The sequence below is a fragment of the Arachis stenosperma genome, chromosome 4 (genome assembly GCF_014773155.1).
Source record: "Arachis stenosperma cultivar V10309 chromosome 4, arast.V10309.gnm1.PFL2, whole genome shotgun sequence".
NCBI classification, from domain to species: Eukaryota; Viridiplantae; Streptophyta; class Magnoliopsida; order Fabales; family Fabaceae; genus Arachis; species Arachis stenosperma.
This window is the reverse complement of record NC_080380.1, coordinates 144073130-144095271: the sequence shown is the minus strand read 5'-3', so window position 1 is coordinate 144095271 and position 22142 is coordinate 144073130. Positions and strand designations below refer to the sequence as shown.

At 31.3% G+C, this 22142-nt stretch overlaps 4 protein-coding genes and 1 pseudogene across 7 annotated transcripts; 4 read left to right on the top strand and 1 right to left on the bottom strand.

The window, feature by feature from the left end:
* Positions 1 to 415: 415 nt before the first annotated feature.
* On the bottom strand, positions 416 to 1885 carry LOC130975807 (uncharacterized). The gene has a single exon (XM_057900540.1). It carries the CDS (start codon positions 1883 to 1885, stop codon positions 416 to 418), a length of 1470 nt encoding a protein of 489 aa, XP_057756523.1.
* Positions 1886 to 2696: 811 nt separating this feature from the next.
* On the top strand, positions 2697 to 8109 carry LOC130976798 (thioredoxin-like fold domain-containing protein MRL7, chloroplastic). 4 transcript variants are annotated; one of them, XR_009084770.1, is made up of 8 exons: positions 2715 to 2933; positions 3203 to 3251; positions 5102 to 6095; positions 6192 to 6276; positions 6372 to 6483; positions 6734 to 6970; positions 7509 to 7570; positions 7843 to 8109. XR_009084770.1 is itself a non-coding variant. In XM_057901724.1 (6 exons), the coding sequence occupies exons 3-6, from the start codon at positions 5197 to 5199 to the stop codon at positions 6838 to 6840; spliced, it is 1203 nt and encodes a 400-aa protein (XP_057757707.1). In that variant the 5' UTR covers positions 2715 to 2933; positions 3203 to 3251; positions 5102 to 5196; the 3' UTR covers positions 6841 to 7481. The 4 variants fall into 4 exon arrangements, 1 of the variants encoding a protein (XP_057757707.1); XR_009084768.1 differs by lacking the exon at positions 7509 to 7570; XR_009084769.1 differs by lacking the exons at positions 3203 to 3251; positions 7509 to 7570 and having other exon boundaries at positions 2697 to 2933.
* An 812-nt stretch (positions 8110 to 8921) lies between these two features.
* Positions 8922 to 10736, top strand: LOC130975806 (uncharacterized; annotated as a pseudogene).
* Positions 10737 to 11771: 1035 nt separating this feature from the next.
* On the top strand, positions 11772 to 19007 carry LOC130975804 (uncharacterized). The gene is made up of 4 exons (XM_057900539.1): positions 11772 to 11998; positions 17949 to 18422; positions 18606 to 18883; positions 18976 to 19007. The coding sequence occupies exons 1-4, from the start codon at positions 11772 to 11774 to the stop codon at positions 19005 to 19007; spliced, it is 1011 nt and encodes a 336-aa protein (XP_057756522.1).
* Positions 19008 to 19095: 88 nt separating this feature from the next.
* On the top strand, positions 19096 to 20299 carry LOC130975803 (uncharacterized). The gene is made up of 2 exons (XM_057900538.1): positions 19096 to 19209; positions 19832 to 20299. The coding sequence occupies exons 1-2, from the start codon at positions 19096 to 19098 to the stop codon at positions 20297 to 20299; spliced, it is 582 nt and encodes a 193-aa protein (XP_057756521.1).
* Positions 20300 to 22142: the final 1843 nt, after the last annotated feature.

The following is a 22142-nucleotide window of genomic DNA, read 5'->3' as shown; positions in this document are numbered from 1 at the left end:
ATACGTATAGTATATAAATTATTAACTAAATAATTAAGTTTGATGAGGCAATTAAGTAATAAGTGGTGGCCAATTTGTACAATAATTAAAGGCAGAGTGCCATAAGATGGTTGCATTTATGTAGGTCAGGGTCTTACTTTGCTTCTTGTGAGAACTTCTCTGCATCTTTTTCACTCTGCCTTTTGTGTGTGGTGTTTTTGACCCTAAGTCATTTTTCATATCATTCAGAGAAATGGCGGTTGGATAATTTAGCAAAGTTGCCGATTCTTCTAAAAGTTTGACAAAAAGTGTCTTAATAAAATAATAAGCTATTTCATTTTTGCAATAAATATCAAAACCTTTGTTTTGGGTGATAACAAAATTCACCCTGAAAGTCATAAAGAGAGAAAGTTAACTTAAAAGAAAGAACTTTGTTTCACCCTTCCATAAGAAAATCCCCATCTTCCTCCTCACTCAGATCAAGAGCAGCCATCACCTCATCAAGCGGAACAGAAGGTGCCTCTTCGCCTTCTGTTACTGATAGGTTGAACCACAGTTCAGGATTTTCTTTATAACCCCTTAAGAACTCTTCATAATCCTTGTTCTTCTTGTCGTTTTCAATTTCACCCTTATCATCAACCTCCATGGGAAGTGACTTGAGCTTCCACAACTGAGGCTTCAAGCGCTTCTTCCCACTCTTCTCTTCATAACTCTTATTCACTAAAATTGCTTCAGGAAGGACAAGTCCTTTGGACTTGTACTTGTCCAATTCAATGTCATTAGTGTTAGCAGCATACAGATCATAACCAAGAGCATAATCACCAGGCCTTAAAAGATTTCCCAAATGAGTCTTTATGGAAAATATGGTGTCATTCTTACCAAAATCCGATATGCGAGCAACTTGAGCCTCGGCCAGAACATACTTTCTGCCATCAATAGTTGCTTCAGCCGAATTGATAACATCCAAATCCAGCACAATGTACTTAACCAACTGCCGGCTAGTGAGTAAAGACTTGAAGGATGCTCTCCAGTACTGATCAGCATCCAAGAAACAATGCCTCAATGTATATGGATCAAGCAAAACAATGTTGTTGGTAACCTTGGTGCAAATCGCAAGGGGACCAAAATTTCCCATACCAGCAGCAACTTTCTGAGGAAGACATATCAAATCTTCACGACAAATTGGAGCGATTTCAACAGAGAAAGTGTATTTGTAATTGTAGTTGTTACTCTTAGGATCATGAGACACAAGTTGCTTATCGCCACGGCTGCCCAATCTCACAGGAGAAACTTTCCCCAAAAACTCAACAAACTTAGCACCATGGCTCCAACTAGAGAAAAAGAAATCAATTCCATTATCCACCTCTTTGATCTTTTTAGCCCTACCAGCAGCATCATGCTTCAGAATCACCTGCTCCAAGTAAAAGAAAGTTCGCCTATGCGAAACGTGTTGCCTAAGTTGCACAGCTGCAACCCATTGATCAGGGTTACCCTGCACCCTGGAGCAAGATTCACACATTTGCTCCCTTTGAACATATTCAACAACATAAGATTGCTCAAGTATTACTCCATTGATAATCTCCTTCTGAACCTTTAGCTTGACTTTAATCCTTTTCGAATGAGGCTCGGTCCAGATAAACTCAGCATGCACCATCCTCACCTTATTCGAATTCAGATCCTTCTGCAGCTTCTTCAAGCAGAAGGCTAGGAGCTCCTTGGATTCTAATTGGATTTTGATCCAATTTCTTGGTGGCTGTAGGTAGCTATCACATTCAGGGCAATGCTTGAGCTCGAAATGCTTTCGAAGGCCTTCGGTAATGTTGTGTTCCGAGCTCAAGCAATTCACACACATGTTTGCAGCATTTAGCTGCATTCGGATTCCACATTTGCAGCACAAAATAATCATAATGAAGCAAATAGAAATTTATTCCCTTCTGTTAATAAAAACAAAAGAAAGAAAACGCATCAGCATGCAATGCAATAGGTACACATAGAATTGCAGTTGTGAATATTTCTAAGAAGAAAGTTTCAAAATTTTGTATGCGATGAATGCATTGGAAACACAGAATTTTTAGTTTACCAATCAAAACTTGAATCGGAGATTGGAGAATACTTCTAATGTGATGATCAAAGTTTTTTTTTTTTATTAAAAGAAAACAAAAACGAGTATTAGTGTATTCCATTCGTAATATCATGCATGTGTGAAAACTAACTAAGAAGCTAATAAAACGAAGAGAAGACGAATCCTTATTTATTCAATTATGGACTTATTAAAGAAAAGAGCGAACTTGGAAGAGGAACGTACTGTGTAGAAGAAGACGAAGGTGAAGGGTGTGGTAACAGGAGCAAAACTCTCAGACTGTATAACATGTTGAGGGTGGTTCAATGTGAATAGACTATGGGCTTTGATCCCAAAAACATATATGGGCTTTAGGCCCAAAAGGTGCATAAGGGTTTTTGGTAAAAAAAATCAGGTCAATTTCAAAGTTGTAATTTCTATGTCCCAAAAAAAAAAAGAAAGTTATAATTTGTAATTCATAGATATCAGAACCAGTCATTAAGTTTAATTTTAAAAAAATAATTCTGACATTACCGATTATATTTCCTAATTCTATCGCCACAACAGTAAATTAAACATTTAATTAAATATTATTTAAAATTTGATTTTAAAGAATTGCTTATGATTATGAAAATATTTAAAATGTTATTAACTGTAGGTACTTCCAACCAAAACCCCAACTCTTCTGACTCACCAGGGAACGTCTCTCTCTCACTCAATTCTCAGACAAACTCTCTTCACTAGCGTCTCTCTCAGTCTCACTCGAGTCTTCTCAGTCACGCTCGCAGGGTCTCGTCGTTCGTCTCGTCTCGTCGGCGGCAACAGAAGCAACTCGTGGACCGTGGACGTTTGGTGAATCCCTGCATCATCTCTTCCCCTGTTTTGTCTTTTCCAGGTTTTCATTCTCCCTGTATTTTGAGATGTTGTTGAATTGCTAATCAATTAATTTGCCTTGTTGCTGTAAATCATGAATGAACTAAGATTTGCTGAATTTGTTGCATTTGTTGCTGAAAACCTCACTGAGCTAATTTTTTGGTTGATGAAAATCATCATTGAGTTGAATTTGTTGCTGTAAATCATCTTTGGAGCTAAATTTTTTGTTGCTGAAAATTATCATGGTTGAATTTGTTGTTAAAAATTATCAATGAGTTGAATTTGTTGCAGTATTCGTACATAGACAGTATTGGTCAAGCTCCGAATATGTATGATGAAGGTATAGATGCCGACTTTGAGATCACTCCTTGGACTAGTTTCATTTATTGTGTAATGTCTGACAGTGGGTTTTCTAATTACATATCTCTTTTGTCTTTTACATCATACAACCTTTTTGCTGTTTCTTCAATAGGGCTGACGTGGGGACACAAGAACCATCTAGATAAATATGTTATAAGCGGTCATTGCACTGAATGAGTTAGAGATAGCTCATTCTCTATCCTCTACTTCACTCTCTTTATTCTGCTTCATATACCCGCTTTCTTTGCTGAGAATACACTGATATCTTTTTCTACGCAAAGTCTAAGGTTGTTTTTCCCAGATTATGTGATATTATGTAGCTTTTTCTTTATCATATCACACTATACAAGATACTAAATCTAATTTGTTTGATAACATTTATGTGTTAACACCAGTTTCTTTCATCGACAACTGTTTTGATACCACTATTATCCAATTTTATATATATCTTTGTTTTATCAGGTCAAAGTTATCACTGATTTGGCCTATGAGCTTTTGATTGTGCAGAATATATATATTTTTGTCATGTATATTGAGTTTATCTATATTGGTATATGCTTTATGCATTGTATCTCAGGTTAAAGCTATTAGGACAAAAGCAAAACTTGGTTTGTATTATATTATCTCTAAAATTTTGAACTTGCACGCACTCTTATGGGTCAATCGTTTTTTCGTTACAAGAAACTTTCAGGGGTGATGTTCCTTTTTACTTTCCTATCTTATGTTAAATATTTTCTACTGTGTACTGAAAAAGAAATTAATTTGCCTATAATGCTTATCTCAAAAGCATCTTTCAAATTCTACTTATCATCTTTCCCTGTAAATCCTAAATGATTTCCTTGCATTCTAACCATTCGACCTGAATTCATTGTGTAGTATGTTATAATTTGTGGGAGATGATATGGGTCTTTAGTGTTTCTTCTATCCAGTTTCGGTTTGTATTTCTCCACTTTAAATTCTTGTTCTTTCCTCTTCTTATGATGGTTTTGGTATCTATTATTTCTATCTGCCTCCAATCCATTTTTGCCTTGATTTCTACATGCAAAAGGTTTCTTCTCTATCAAAAAGATCATTGAGCTTTTTATTTAATGTTTGCTCCACCTATAACTAAGTTAATTAAACAAAAATAAAATTTTATCTTCAAAATGAACTAAGGGTTCGACATCAAAAAAGAAAATTAAACTAAGGGCTTTTAAGATATTTTTTTAGGCCTTTAATTCTTTATCAAGGAATAGACAAAAAATAAAAAGACAGCGCTAAGCTAAGCCCCTAACTTGTGACCCATACGATACAAAAACCCCTAAGGTCAACAACAAACAATCGGGTATCAGTAACTACCAGACCTATCACACAAGACAAGAATGAGGGAAAGCGCCAGTACCATTTGTTGATCCATCTACTCTAATACATAGCACCTTCACTTGAATAAGTTTCATTCCTACAACACTCAAAAACAGTGGAGAAAACACCATGCATTACTTTAAGTTTAGATATACATGATTTTCTGCTAGGCGCTTAGAGCATACCAGGTGTTTGATGAAATGCTTTATAGAAGATTCCTACACTGTCTTTCAAAATTTCAATTAATCACTACATCTATGAAACTACATGTGCTGTTGCATGCATTGCCCGCTAGTCAGGGATGCGGTTCTTCTGTTTCGTACTCATGTTTGTTTAATTCTGTTTTACTTGGTGAAAAGTTCTTGGAATTTTGTGATTTTAATATGTTCTGTTCTCTTTGCGTAGTCGTGCATTAAATGCTGCCAAAGCCTTTGTTTTATGAATTATGATAGTGATACCCTTCTCCTTTTCTTCTTTGACACCAACCAGGCTAAGCAGAAACAGGCAGACAGAAGCTTAAAATGTGCTTTCAATGACAACCTTGTGTCCTGCTTGATTGGTTGCTTTACAGTAAAGTAATCAAAATGCTGTATCTCCAAACTAATGTCCTTCCTAGATGCCCTTCTCCTTTTTGTAACACAAAAATGGATGCTTGTTTGCGTCCATTATCATCAGTTAATGTTCAGAATTCTAGTTTAGAATCTAGTCATGCCATTACTCGTTTGGGATTCTTGTTTCATTCCCCTGTATCTACCCATTGCACATGGAAGCAATTATCTTGCTATGCTTCAGGAGAATCTCCTTCAAATACTGAATATGATTGTGAACCTAAACCTGGCTCTAACAAAAGTGCTAGGCCTAAGGCTAAACCTGGCTCTAACAAAAGTGCTAGGCCTAAGGCAAGAACACAGTCCTCAAAAGATGTGGCATCTGGCAATGGTAAAATAGGTTCTGCTGATGCCTTCCCTTCAACAATTCCAAGGAAGCCAAGGCGTGGTCGTAGAAGTGAAGCAATGGCAGTGGAAGATTACATACGTGGTTCGCTTGAACGCACATTTGAAACAATTCGGCAGCAAAAATCAGATGTTTTGGAGGATCCGGAAAACATAATGAAGGATAGAGTCCGTGGCAATTCTGAATCCAAAAGTAGTGATGATGATGACGATGATGGTGAAGAGGAGGTGAAGAAGGACAATGAAGAAGAGGAAGATGACGAAGATGACGACGACAGGGTAAAGAATATGGTGATTGAGGAAGAAAGTGAAAACTGGCCAGTGGATGCAGATGTTGGGTGGGGAATCAGAGCTTCTGAGTATTTTGAGCAGCATCCAATCAAGAATGTTGTTGGAGAAGATGGTTATGAAATCGACTGGGAAGGAGAGACTGAAGATTACTGGGTTCAAGAGATCAACTGTTTGGAGTGGGAGAATTTCGCTTTCCATCCCAGCCCATTAATTGTCCTTGTATTTGAACGCTATAACAGGTAAACTCCCCTATTCTAAATGATATAGTGTATTTTCATCACTAATAAAAAAAAAGCATGAAAACCAGCCTTTGGTGTTTGAAATTGTTATTCCAGAGCAAGCGATAACTGGAAACTTTTGAAGGAGCTGGAGGAAGCAATCAAAGTATATTGGAACGCCAAAAATCGGTTACCTCCTCGGGTATAGTCAATCTTTTCTCTTATATAGCTAAGCCACAAACTTGCTAGAAGCCTTAAACAGCAGTTCATATAACGCCTTGAATTTTCTGTTTATAGGCTGTTAAGATTGACATTAACATCGAGAGAGACATGGCTTATGCCCTAAAAGTTAAAGAATGTCCTCAAATTTTATTTTTGCGGGGACACAGAGTAGTGTACAGGGAGAAAGGTGAGATCGCTGCTCTTTCTATTCACCTTTTAAACAGAGAAATATTTGTACATTCATTTTACCTTGTACATTGAAGAGATTTATACCTCATTCCATGTATGATGCACGAACGGATACAAATAACATATCTCTCCGAATATATTAGGTCACATACTCACATAGTATTTGTTTGGTTGGCTTCCAAGACAGCATTCTCGTTGTTTTAGGTTTTTCTTTTCATAATGAAACACTGCTCCTGATGCCATTGCAGAACTGAGAAGTGCTGATGAGCTGGTTCAGATGATTGCATTTTTCTATTACAATGCAAAGAAGCCTGCCTGGATTGACGACAAGGCCTTGCCACGTTTTCGTTTTTAATCAAATCTCAGGAATGCCATGTAGTCCTTGTCAACTTGAAGGTTGTATTGTCGTTGTTGTGATACAACCAAATCTGCAGCAATATTTTGTTTCACTGTGATCTTGTATTAAGGAGAAGTAATTAACTAAGGTGAGTTTGTGTCTATATTTTCCAATCGATCAAAATTAGAGCTGTTTTTTCATAAGGTGTAATCAAATTTGGGTTATGTTATATAATTATATAGATGTTTTCATAATATTAAACATACTAGTTTGCATTGACTATTTCACTTAAACCAGAGTGTTTCTCACTGCATTGTTTTCTTTCTGTATAGGGTTTACTGTTACTCTCACAATACACTAGTACCCCTTTTTTCATGCCATATGGATATATTGGGAAATTATATGAAATATTTAGGGTAATTTACACTAATAAACTGAATGCGGTATAAAATTACGCAGATGTCCTAAATCAATTTTCGTTACACGTCTTTCCTAAAATATCTCTATGTAAATCGAATCAATTGTATTCGATTTAGCTATAATAGTAGTAAATCGAATTAACTAGATTCGTTTTACTGTATATATGCTGCAGAAGTAGTAAATCGAATTAACTACATAAATCGAATCTAGTTAATTCAATTTATTATCTATTTTTACAGGATTCAATTTATTATCTATTTTTACAGACTATGGCCCGCCCCGGATTTTATAAATCGCCGGGTCACATGTTTTCATCAAAACCGGGCAGGTCAGTTTTGTTGGTGTTAATATTATCATATTCTATTTGGAATTTACATCCTGAGAAGCAACATAAAATGTATGGGAAGCATTTTGTTCTTGATGGTGAACTTGTAAGCCATATTTCAGATCTGATAAGTCATGAATAACAATCTAAGCATAAGTTGCAGAACATATTTTAACTTATTTATCTATTTGTGTGCTAATTTGAGTTTTATAGCTTCCTTATCTATCGATTTTGTTGAGCAGTAGTCTCATAAAATTTACTCTATTGATATATAGGCTGATATGACCAAAGATGAAAGAAATCTTCTCATGAACTTGAAGAATATCTTCAAGGATTCAACGAGGAGGTTTATGTAGATATTGGACGCATTTGTTCTTCTTAGGTTTATGAATATTTTGATTACTTGCTGCTAATTAGTACACATTTAGTTTTACTTATTTTCAATTTTATTTTCTGAAAAGTTATGGAAACATTCCTAGTTTCCTTTATTTATTTAGTTATGCTTATGTTATGCATTTGTTCCATCTGTTTTGAATATATTTGTCAACTTCAAAAGTTTAAAATTTCACATTCATATACAATTATGAATTAATCATATCGTTCCAATATATACAAGCCGTGCATCACTTGGTACTTAACTAGTTCTGTTATAAAAGTCAACACCATTATTTTAGATAGGTTTATGCAAATCTCATATTATTATTAATAAATTAAGTTGGATTTGTATTGTTAAATTTCACGCCACTTATCAAATTTTGGTGTCCATTTGATGTCTTAAAAAGTTAAAATACATCCTTTTTGTTAGAAATAACCATTGATTAATAAAATGATAAATAGTCATGTTACGCATCTATGTAATTTTGCATCCAAATTCATTCAAGTTGGTCCAACACTAAAAAAATCTAATACCATTAAATGAAACGTGAAATATACGTGTCCAACTCATACGACTTATTCAACGCTTTTTCTCTTTTTCTTCTCACATTCGTTTACGCACGGAGAGTCTTCTTCTTCGTATTCCACTTCCTCCTCATTCTCCTCCTTCTTTTTCGCGTTCCTTCTTCTTCACGTGTTTTCTCCTTATCGTCATTTTTTTGTTGATGTTGTTGTTGTATTTTTTGTCTTTTCTTCCTCTCTGGTGAAGAACAACCAAACAGTGCCTAGTCATAAGGATGAGTGTGTTGAGGCTGATAACCACTCGGATTCAATCCTAGCCCTTGATTTGGACTCAGGGGAGATCAAATGGCATCATCAATTGGGAGGGTATGATGTGTGGTTTGCATCATGCAACAATCTATCAACACCAAATTGTCCTCCAGGTCCAAACCCGGATGCTGATTTTGGAGAGGCACCAATGATGATCACTATCAATGTCAATGGTTCTAAACATGATGTTGTTGTTGCTGCTCAAAAAAGTGGATTTGTTTGGGATCTAGACCGTGATAATGGCAATATCCTCTGGTTCACGGTAATATAATATAATGCTTTATTTAAATTAACAATTATTTTAAAACAAGTGAATTATATACATAGTTTAGGAAGAATTTTAAGTGTATTAGGTAGATCGGTGTTCTAATAATTTTAACTCTTAATTTTAATTATAAAAAATATATAATATATATTGATTAAAATTAATAATTAAAATTATTAGAACATTTTAGGTACATTTAAAAACTTTTTCATAATTTATTTTAATTAATTTATTTATCATGTATTTTAAAAGCATATGTTAAGATTATAAATTTAAATTTTTTATTAAAAATATAAAAAATTTAAATTTTTAATATATTTATTTTGTATATATTAAATAAAAATATTTAAAAATTTTTATTAATAATAAATTTATCATGTACTCTAAAAAACACTAGACCCTATTCAAATTAAGTTATATCAGCATCAACCAAAATTGACAATACTAGAGGTCATCTCATACAATCATATAAAGGCCCATTAGATTTGAAAAAATATTTTTTATTTTTATTTTTAATATTTTATACTTTTAAAATTTCTATAAAAAAAACATAAAATTAATATATAAAATTTTATTTTGTATTTTTTTTTATAAAAAAATGAAAATTCAAATGAAACCGACTTTAAAATTAAATTGCTTTTGGATATCGCAAATATTTAACGAATAACTTTTGTCCAACTACTATGGATAAACATATGTTGGAGTATTTTTAGATACATGGTAAAGTAAATTATACCTAAACATACTTATTTATAATAGCTCTACGAGTTATACACAAATTAATTGTTCATATAGTATTGGTGTTTGAATATTTTGTCTCTAATATCTTCTATCTTTTAGTATGTAAAGGAGATTTTTTGGGGGGAGGGGGGAATTTGGTGGAAAAAAAAATTCTTTTTCTAAAATACCGTTATTATATATACCTATAAAAGAATATATTTTTGTTATTTCAAATACTTGAACCAAAAACTTCTTGATTAAAATATAAATATTTACCATTTAAACCAATCTCATATTTATTATTATTAAATATATTATTTTATAAAAAAAAAAGTAAATTAATAGACATACCATTGCCTATTAATAATACGTCGGTAGAATTAGAAATACAAAGATAGTAAATATAAAATTTCATTTGGTCGTAAAAAAATATAAAATTCATAAATTTGTTATATTTTTTAAAATAAGAACATAGAAATTTATTTATTTATTTTTTTGTATTTAGCAAGCAGGACCAGGTGGATCAGGAGAAGGAGGAACATGGGGAGCAGCCACTGATAAATTAAGGGTTTACACTTTACACCAACAACCCCAACACAGATCGCAAAAACTTCACTCTTGTCCCATCCAATGAAATTACGACAAGTGGCGGATGGTTGGCACTTAATGCTTAGTGATGGCGAAATCCTATGGGCCGTGGCTGATCCAAGTAACATAAATAATCCCATAAGTGGGCCTGTGAGCGTTGCCAATGATGTCATGTTTGCAGCATCAACAAGCCCAAAAGGCCCAATATATGCTATTGATGCAAAGAGTGGAGAAATCTTATGGTCTTATGAGAATGGTTATGTTGGTGTGGTTGGTGGTGTCTCAACTAGTGATGGTTGCATTTATGTTGGTCAGGGACTTAGCTTATTTACTTTCTATAAAGGTTATAACAAAACTGCTGCAACTTCACTCTTTGCTTTCTGTGTCTAAAAGTGCCTAAAAGTGTAGGAGACATTATGGCTGTGTTTAAAAAATTAGAAAAGTATAGGTAACTAATAATAATTAGGGTTAAGTATTTTTTTCGTCCTTAAAGTTTAAGGTAAAAATTAAATTTGTCTCTAATCTTTTTTTGTTATTAAAATCATTCTCAACGTTACAAAACGTTATAAAATCATCTTTTTTTTATTTTATTTTACCAAATTACCCTTAAAAATTAATAAAAATAATATTAAAAAATAAAAATAAAATCCCACCCCGATGTCTTTTCACTCTTCCTTCTCCATCCCCTTCTTTCTACTATTTGTGCTCTCATGGACCCCTCACCGTCGCCACCGCCATCTCATCTTCTTCACCCTTTACCACAGAGACTACTTAACAACCACCCGCTTCCCCCACTCTCTATCGTCCACAACTCAACTATTGCCATTAACTTCCAATAACTCATCTCTTCTTCTTCTTCGTCTTCTTTAGATACTCTCAGCTTTCAGAACATGCTGCAGCAAGCACCACCTCCAAAGGAGAAATGGGTCCAAAGAAGAAGTGATGGTCAAGGAGAAGCTCTCTACACTGACGTTGCAGAAAACACACTACTCACAAATACTGCCGCCAAAGTTGAATTTGGAGAAGAAAATTGGGGTTCTGGAAGAGTTGAGAGAGAAGATTCAAGAGAAGGAAAAGGAAGTTTTGGAATTAGGGCAAAAGATTAAGGAAAAGGATGTTTTGGAATTGGCAACTGGTTCTATTGTTATTGCAGCTGCTGCTGTGTCTTTTATGTTTATTAAGAGCCCGTTTGGGAACGCACAAAAGTTACTTTTTTTGACTTTTGAATTATGAAAAGTTACGATAAGTGTGTTTGACACTATTTTTAAGAAGAGCTTTTAACTTCTCGAAAAGTTAATTCATAACTTTTGGAAGAAGTAGAAATAGATGACTTTCTCCTTTTTGATAAGTCATTTTATCACTTCCGTAAAAAAAAAATGATTTCAAAACAAAAAAATTTACTTTCGTTCTTGATTCCATGGAAAAATGTTTTCTGTTTTTGCTGGAAATACTGGCCCTCCACCACCATTTTCACGCAAGGTTCCATCTTCTAGAAGCACTGGTCTTCCACCATCATCCTCACACGCAATATATCCATCTACTGAAAGTGTTGGCCTTTCACCACCATTTTCACGTAATAATTCATCTGCTGGAAGTATTGACCCTTCACCACCATCTTCTGTTCCATCTGAACCAGCATATATTCCTTCCAAGTATTTTTTTTTATCATTTTATCATTCTATTTTTATTATTAAATTTGTATTGAATATTTTGTATGCTATGAAATCTCAGTTTTAATTTTATTTTTTTATATGTGATTTTATTTTTATACAACTTGCTATTATTTTTATAATTAGTTTTATAATTTTCTTTTTTTTTATGTTCTTCCCCAACAAATTCATGAAAGTGGCAAGTCCGGAAGAAAATTTAAAACTGATTGGAATGAACGAAATATTGTTATATTCATGAAAATATGTAAAGAAGAGATGGTGGCTCGAAATAGACCTGGAACACATTTTAACAAAGTTGGTTAGGCAAATTTAAAAATAAAATTCTTGAAAGAGACTGGTTTAAATTATGAGTCTAAACAATTTAAAAAAATTTAATATCCATTCTCTTATGTCAAAAAAATTGTATTTTTTGAGTTATTTATTCAAACGCTACAACTTTAAAATAAGTACTTCTATAGTTAAAAATCCAAACACAAAATAACTTATTTATAAGCTACTATTAATAAAAGTCCTTATATTTTAAGCTCCTTTTTCAAAAGAACTTATTTAAGTTATTTACCCAAACTGGGCCTAAGCCTATGAATTTTGATTTCTTGTTGAAAAGTTAGAATATTTGTTGATTGTTAGCACTTTCTTCTAAAGAATTAAAACAGAATTTTGTGTATTGAGTTTGCTCACTGCTTGATTTTTATAATAAATTTAATTTGATAACTAATTTTTTGATGTTAAATATTGTGTTATGATTTTTTTTTCTGTTGTAAATTTTTCTTTTAGGGTGAGGATTTTTTTCTTTTAATTTTTGTTTAAGGGTAAAATTGTCCAAAAAATACTTTTTATAGATAAAAGAATAATTTTATAACGTTTTGTAATGTTGAGGATGATTTTAATAACAAAAATAGATCAGAAACAAATTTGATTTTCACCCCCAAACCTTAGAAACGAAAAAGATACTTAACCCTAATAATTAAATTAAATGTAGCATATATGGTGAAATTGCATATGGATAGATATATTCATCAATGTTTAAAACAATTTACTAGCTACTATATATGTTATTGAATATATCAATAATTTATCTCTTCACAAATAATTTTTGTTTAAAAAAAGACCTTTTAATGCAAATATTTACAGAAAAACTAATTTTTATAAGTATAACATTAGGGGATAATACTTTTCCAGCTCTACTTATCTATACGATTCATGATTATTTGTTAATAAATGCATAACAAGTATAACTCATTGTGGAAAACGTAGCATTGATCATTACTCTCTCTCAATCAATAATCAATAAGTAAACAGATATTGAGTAGAATTTTTACAAACTTCAAAAGATGCAAATATATTTATCTGTCCTCATTTTTATGTTCATTATTATGTATATTTTTTATAGCTAGAGATGAGCCTGCCAACCCTTAAACAAAGTTAGCTTGTAATTAAGTGAAAAAAATGTATAATAACCAAACATTATATTGTCATTATAGCGAAAGAAAGAAAAGATAGAGGGGAAACTCGAAGTCAATATAAGATTAATTTTTTGAGGAGGTCTTTTTTGCACGTTTTAATTTAATTTTGTCAGTATTATATAAAGAGATATGCAACCAATAAATTGTTGGACAAGAAATAAGTAATTTGGCCTATATGGTAAAATACTTGGCGAGAACACAACTAATAGTTTTGAAAAGTACACTTGTTGAGAGAAGAATAATTTTTAACTGTTTAATCTCTTCATAATTGTGAAAGGAATGTCTTTTATAATTTTGGATAATCAATTAATTAAAAAAAATAAAGAAATATAATAGGATGATTCATATGATTATGAATCGTCTAACGAACGTAGATAGGATAGGATGAGATTAGGTAAATGGTGAGTTTAAGGGTCTGTTTGGAAACTCCAAAAGCTACCCTTTTTTTTTAGTTTTTGATTTATAAAAAGTTACATCGTTCTGGATTCTAATGGTCCCATTAAAAAACATGTTTTTAGAGTTTTTTTAACAATTACTACATAGTCCTTGAACTAATTTTAATTACAAATTAATTCTATATATTTTATTTAATTATAAACACTGTTTTTTATTTTATAAATTATTATTTTATCAATTATCTATTATATTTATTAATAATCAAATACAAAAACAACAACCAATTATATCCTCTATTGATCCTAATAAAGTTTTTTGCCATTCCAATCGATTAAAATATTAAATTTGATTTCGTGACGTTCGTCCATGCCTTCCAAATCGTGTTTTCTTGAAATTCAATCGATTGGTTTATCAACTCAATCGATTGAATTACAGTGTATCACAAAACAATCGATTGAAAGTGATAAGGTAAAATGGTTTTCACTTAAACCAATCGATTGTTTATACTTTCCAATCGAATGAATGCCCAAAAATAATTGATTGTTTTTGTTATTCAATCAATTGAATTCACGAAAACAATATGAATTTGCCAAATACAATCGATTGGAAAGTGATGACATTGAAGTTTTAGCCAAATTCAATCGATTGGTAATGTAATCCAATCGATTGGAAGGTGATGAAGTTAAATTTTTTACCAACTTCAATCGATTGGTAATGCTACCCAATTAAAAGTAAATAATATTTAAACTTTTTTGTTTAACAAAATTAAAATAAAGCACAAAAATAAGAATAAATTTGTATAGGAGTACATTCATTATGTTATAATTTTAATAATTAATGTAAATTTTAAAAAATTAAATAAATTTATATTTATTTTGATTACATTCAAAAGTGAATTACATGTATTCTTATATTCAAGAAATATACTTAACTTCTTTTATAATAAGTAAGTTTTTCAATAATTTAATTTATTAAAAAAATCTCATCTTTTTATTTATCCTACAAAATAAAAATTCATATTAATAGTTTTGAATAAGACAATTAAAATGAAATATAAAAATAAAGCTTGAATAAAAAAATACAAAGTTTTCAATCTAAAAATATAAAATAGTTAAAAAATAAAAAATTATTTAAATATAATTTTTCAAGATACTCTATAACTTAGATGAATAAATATTATTTTTAAAATGAATCATGATATATTGATACAAAACTTATTGTGTGTAATTTTTTTTAAAAATTAATAAACCTTTCTCGTTAATAACAATATTGGAACTTAAATTTGAACGCTAATTGATATTATATATTGTGTAGGTACTTAGAGTATATTAGAAAAGTACGTTAATAATTTGAAGAGAAAATTTATTAGTATAAATTTATTTTTTTTTTAAATTAATCTTTATTGAACTATTCTACTTTTATTCCTTCAAAACATATCTTAATAAAAATATTTGTAACAATAATTTACATCCAATAAGAATATCTTAACCAGCAATTACATCATTCTGTCATGGGTTAATGCAAAATTTACAGAACGTGAGTACGTGATTGAGTATGTTGTTTTAGATTATAAACATAGGGGTAAAATAGGAAAAAAATATTCGACACCAAACCCTCTGTATTCCTAATATAAATTGTTATAGATAAGTATAGTTTCTTAAAATTTTAGGGTGTCCAGGCCACTACTTGCCCCCTCTAAGTCCATCCCTGATTACTAGCTAATTAATTAATAATAAAAAATAATAACATCTATTTACTTTTTAGTATTTCTCAATTTTTGTGAATTAATAAAAGATAAAAAAATATTTTTTCCCTACACAATCAATTTCACGAATAAAGTATCGAAACGAATAATTGCAAAATTAGACTGGCCTCGATTTTGTAATCAAAACAATGGTTTATTTTTTGAATACTACAATGAAAAACTTGATTGGACCTTTGCTGATTACTGCAATGCAACGGTGATTAACGATGAAGAAATAGTGAATATTAAATAGATGGATAAAAAAATTAAAAAAAATTGGATATTGAGTAGATGGATGTTCCAAAGAAAAAGAATTAAATTTTTTTATAATTAAAGAAAATGATACACGATTTCAATGGTGGGATTGAATAATTAGTGATGGATTATTCACCAATTTATAAAGTTAATATTAAAGAAAAGATAAGATTAGTTTATCTACATCAAAATAAAACAGCAAAAATTGAATATAGAATTTTAAAGATAAGATAGATGAATAATAAAATAATTTCTAAAAAGATAACAAGATTGAAATAGGCGCAGGACACATTTCAATCGATTAGGTAGCATTACCAATCGATTGAAATTGGCAAAAAATTCAACTTCATCACCTTCCAATCGATTGGATTACATTACCAATCGATTGAATTTGGCTAAAACTTCAATGTCATTACTTTCCAATGGATTGTATTTAGCAAATTCATGTTGTTTTCGTGAATTCAATCGATTGAGTAACAAAAACAATCGATTGTTTTTGGGCATTCATTCGATTGGAAAGTATAAACAATCAATTGGCTTAAGTGAAAACCATTCTACCTTACAACTTTCAATCGATTGTTTTGTGATACACTGTAATTCAATCGATTGAGTTACAATTCAATCGATTGTTTTGATAAACCAATCGATTGAATTTCAAGGAAACACGATTTGGAAACCATGGACGAACGTCACGAGATCAAATTTAATATTTTAATCGATTGGAATGGCCAAAAGCTTTATTAGGATCAATAGAGGATATAATTGGTTGTTGTTTTTGTATTTGATTATTAATAAATATAATAGATAATTGATAAAATAATAATTTATAAAATAAAAAACAGTTTTTATAATTAAATAAAATATATGGGATTAATTTGTAATTAAAATTAGTTCAAGGACTATGTAGCAATTGTTAAAAAAACTCTAAAAACATATTTTTTAATGGGACCATTAAGTGGTCCAAAGATTCGAGGACCACCGAATCTTGAGCCAAGTTACATTAATAGTGTTTGGTACAATTTTTTAGATAAATTTTTAACTTTTCTAAAAGTTATTTAAGAGTTTTTGAAGAAATTAAAATTTGTAACTTCTCTTATTTTCAAAAGTTATTTTATCACTTTTATTTAATACACAATTTTAAAACAAAGACTTCTATAATAACTTTTCAAACACAAAATAAAAACTCTGAAGAAGCATAGAAACTAGAAAAAACATATTCCAATAGAAGAATTGAAGAAACATAGAAAGTGGATTATATATTTTTGGCACAAGAGAATCCCATAGGAAAACATATTTTTTAAAAAAAAAATGTTAAAAGAAATGCTAGAAGACTATCATAATTTATTATTTTTGACTATTAATTAGTCATCAATATTTAAAAATATGAAATAAAATATATTATTAAATTATTAAACTAAATGAATTAGACTAAAAATTGAGTTGATGACTAACTGATGACAAAAAAAATAAATTCTAATGACCACTTAATATTTTTCTAAAGTTAAATCTAAAGTCAAAAGATTGGCACCCAAATAAAGTACTAAAAAATTTATTTAAGGTCCTCCGATCCATTGGTCTTGATCAAGGCAAAGATGATCAATTTTATTTACATGTATGAGCCTCTTGAAAATTAGTTTCCTTAATATATTCATTTCATCTTGGTAAGGTTCAGTTGCATGCATGGCGGTACCTAAGTTAAGCACGTACTTGGTTTTGTGTTTGTTCTTGCTTTGTGTTCATGCAGCATTAGTCTCTTCAAACTCAGATGTATGATACTTCCTCCTATCTCTCTCATGCTCTTTATACAATTTACTATTTCAAATGAAAAAAAAAATTTAAGATTCACCAATATAGCTTGTGACACGATTATTTTCTATTTGCATAACTCGTGTGATGACCAAAATTTTAATTTAGTTTAGTTTTTATTTTATGACTTTTCTATAAAATAACACGGAAAGACACATGATAAGCTATCAAATAGCTGATGGATGAGTTGTTTTTTGAATTTCTTAAAAATAATTTCTATTTTATAAATTGTGAAAATGTAATTTTCCTATTGATTTCTTGATTTTAGTGGCTACATTCACATACAGGACTGGTTGAACCATGGCGGAGATTTGTTCAACAGAAGATATGCCAACAAAGAAGATAAGATAAGTCCTAAAACAGCATCAAAACTAAGTTTGAAGTGGAAATTCTATGCAGGAAAAGATATATCAGCAACACCAGCAATATATGATGATACAATTTATTTTCCATGTTGGAATGGTAACATATATGCAGTGAAAAAAGATGATGGAAAACTTGTTTGGAAGCAAAGCTTGAATGAATTGACAGGTTTGAAAGCAACTGGCTTTGTCATGAATGTGAATACCACAGTGTCAAGATCAACTCCTACAATAGCTGGTAATGGTTTATTGATAGTTGGAATGTTTGGCCCTGCTATTGTTCTTGGTCTAAACAGAAAAAATGGTAAGCTTGTGTGGTTAACCTATTTGGATCATCATCCTGCGGCACTTATCACCATGTCTGGAACATATTACAAAGGGTTAGTATATTTATGAATTAAAATTAAAATTCTGTCCTTTAAAATTCATATGTACTCTACTTTTTTTCTTTTGAAAGTAATTGTAGTGTCACTTAACTTTTAAATTAAAAATCTTAAGGTTTTATCATATAATATTATAGAAAAAATTTCAAGTGAAGTCTTTACCATAATTATGTGAAATAGAGGTTACTATGTGGCAACATCTTCACTGGAAGAATTTACAACCATTCAGAAATGCTGCATATTTCGAGGAAGCATGGTGAAACTGAATGCCTTCTCTGGTAAAATCATATGGCAAACCTACATGTTGCCGGATAACAATGGCAAGTTAGGAGAGTATGCTGGAGCAGCCATATGGGGGAGCAGCCCCTCCATTGATGCTCAAAGAAACAATGTCTACATTGCCACAGGGAACCTCTACTCTGCGCCGGCACGAATACTTGAGTGCCAAGAAAGGCAGGGCAACATAACAGAGCCTACTGATCCTGATGAGTGCACTGAACCTGAGAACCACTCTAATTCAATCTTGGCCCTTGATTTGGACAATGGGAAGATCAAATGGTACCGGCAGCTAGGAGGGTATGATGTATGGTTTTTTGAATGCCGTAATCCTGCAACTCCTGGCTGTCCTCCTTCTGGTCCTAACCCTGATGCTGATTTTGGTGAGGCACCAATGATGTTGACTGCATATGTCAATGGACGAAAGAAAGATCTTGTTGTTGCTGTTCAAAAAAGTGGCTTTGCATGGGCTTTGGATCGCAACAATGGCAACCTCATTTGGTTTACGGTAATTTATGATAGTTTTATCTTTATCATACAGGGATTCATGTCAATATTTTGTGGTAAAACCTAGTCTTAGAATTGATGAGTTTAACCATCTAGTGAAACTCTTAAAATCTCCCAAAAGGGTATCTAAGAAAGACAGGATAGGAGATAGGAAAAAAGAAAATTGAGATTGAGATTATCATGTTACTATAGAGCTAGTTACATGAATGGTTTTGGTTATTACTCGTGAAATTATTTTCATATGAAGATGATAGTTAAGAATCGTTAGATGACAATTTAGTCAGACATGTCAAATCATCTAACATTTCTCATTTATCATCTTTAAATAAAGATGTTTTCATGTGAGTGATCATGATTTTTGCACATAATTTCTACAAACAATTCCGGACAACTATATGAATCAACTGAAAATGTATATAGATGTTATGTTTAAGATTATGTCATATAAGTTATAACTGAAGATGTTTTGAATATGAGATTTGTTAAACTGTATGAGCCACACCAGAATATTGATTAACTTACTGAACATTTATGCAGATTTTCTATACTAAGTTTACATATAGTGTAGAGTATTAACTAATCAATACAAATATAACATATTGATGCTTTTTCCCCTTTTGCAGGAAGCTGGCCCAGGTGGAACAATAGGAGGTGGAATATGGGGTGCGGCGACTGACGAAAAGAGAGTTTACACCAACATTGCGAACTCTGATGACAAAAATTTCACTCTTGCACCATCAAACATAACTACAACTAGTGGTGGTTGGGTGGCAATGGATGCAAGTAATGGGAAAATTCTGTGGTCTACTGCTAATCCTAGTAACAGCTCTTCCATTGGACCTGTTAGTGTTGCAAATGATGTGGTCTTTGCTGGATCAGTAGACAAACAGGGATCAATATATGCAATGAATGCAAATAATGGGAAGATTTTGTGGTCCTATAAAACTGGAGCAAGTGTCTATGGAGGCATGTCCATTAGCAAAGGTTGCATATATGTAGGTCATGGTTTTAATGTTAATCTAGCGTTTGGCCGCTTGTCGGGCGGAACCTTTCTGTTTGCATTTTGTGTGAAGCATGATTATACTAAATGATCAATAGTTAAAATGAAGATAAAAATTATATTATGTACTGTACTATGACTAATGGACACTAAATAAGTTACTAATAAAATGAGCAACAGAAGCAAGTTATATGATAGAATGGCAAGTTGTATTTTGTAGCATTTCTTTTTATGTCTTGCATATGGATTGTTTACTAATATAAGACTCAATAAGTATGTGAATCCCTTCATTTTAAAGTGTATATATTGCTTTGACTAAATTTGTACACAAATAGCAAATCAGTACTCGAAAGATGGAGAAGGAAACTCACCACTGTGGTATACTTACACCTTTTCCTTGTGGCGCTGGCGAAAGGAAGAACACTTGGAATCTTTTGACTGCAGCAAGACATGAAGCTGTGGATGAAACACAGGGTTAGGGAAGGATTGTGGACCTCAGAAAGCACCTCTGTCCCGTTTTCGCTAAAATGAATGTTGATGGCTGTTCACACTAGTATGCTTTTAATGTTATCAGCACAGCTTATGACAAATTGATAGATGAAGACATAAGGAATGAGAAGCTAATGCAGAAGAACATTTTGTAATGTAAGTATGTAACTATCAGTGGGGAAATACTACAAACACCTATAAGGCAAGGTGAAAACAAGGTTGAAAATGAATCAAGAAGAGAACTGGCAATTACTCAGTTATTTTTACCATCCTCCTATTGCTATTGGCGTCTTTTGCTAACTATTAATATAATACTCTGAAGCTTCAACGGAGAAAAAACCCAAAGCTTTTGCAATGTGGATGCTTGTACTGAATTTGTATTATTTTGAATAAGATTTTAATCCATTGAGAATTTTATTAACCTCTGAAGTACATACGACATTATTATTTCTTGATTAGTCTCGGTTATAATTTTTTTCCCCATAACATTCTCTAACTCGACGGATTAATTCGTTGCAGATCTGAATTCTATTTAAAAGTTTGTTATTAGCTAATAAACATGTACAATAGGAGATTTAAACCTTATATTTGTTTAACAACGAGTGAACTGACCACCAAACTAAATTGGCCTCAGTTTTAATTTTATGTATGTTAACAATAAAATCAACAAAGAAAAAAAAAACAAGACAAAAATGACAAAGATGTAAGAGATGCTGATTTTTTTTCATAAAAAAAATAAATAAAAATTAATTAAATACCTAAAATCTGATATTAAATGATACGGAATGAAACTCAAAATAAGATGGAAAATAAAAAAGGAACTTCTTTATCTCAGTTTAATTTTCAAACACTTAAGAGAATCACTCTACCTCGCCTATTCACAAGTGATATGAAAATGACATTTTTTATATTCAATTTTTTAAAATGGGTTTTATATTTGCTTCAATTAAAAAAAAAAGGTAAAATATAATTTTTTGTTTTAAAAATTTAGTAAAAGTCTTAAAAATACTCCTTAATTTTATTTTGTTTCAATTTTGTTACAGAAATTTTTAATTTGCATCAAATATACCTTGGTTGCTAATTTTTCAAAAAACTTAAGAGAAGTTCAATAATAATTTCATAAAAATAACCCTCAACACAAGCAAAATAAGCATAATTTTTATGTATTATTGTTAGATTAGTCTTTAAATTTATTGAAAATTTAGCTGTCGGAGTATATTTGATGCAAATCCAAAATTTTTGGAACAAAATTAAACAAACTAAAATTTTAAAATATTTTTAAAATTTTTGATAAAGAATAATTTTTTTTTTACTTTATCCAAAAAAATTTGGCCCACACAACAATTTCAACCCGTCAGTCTTCACTCCCCACCCCCCATCTCCAGAAAAAAACGTGATGAAAGCGTTTTTATTTTAAAAGGATTTTGTTTTTGGGCTGCATCACA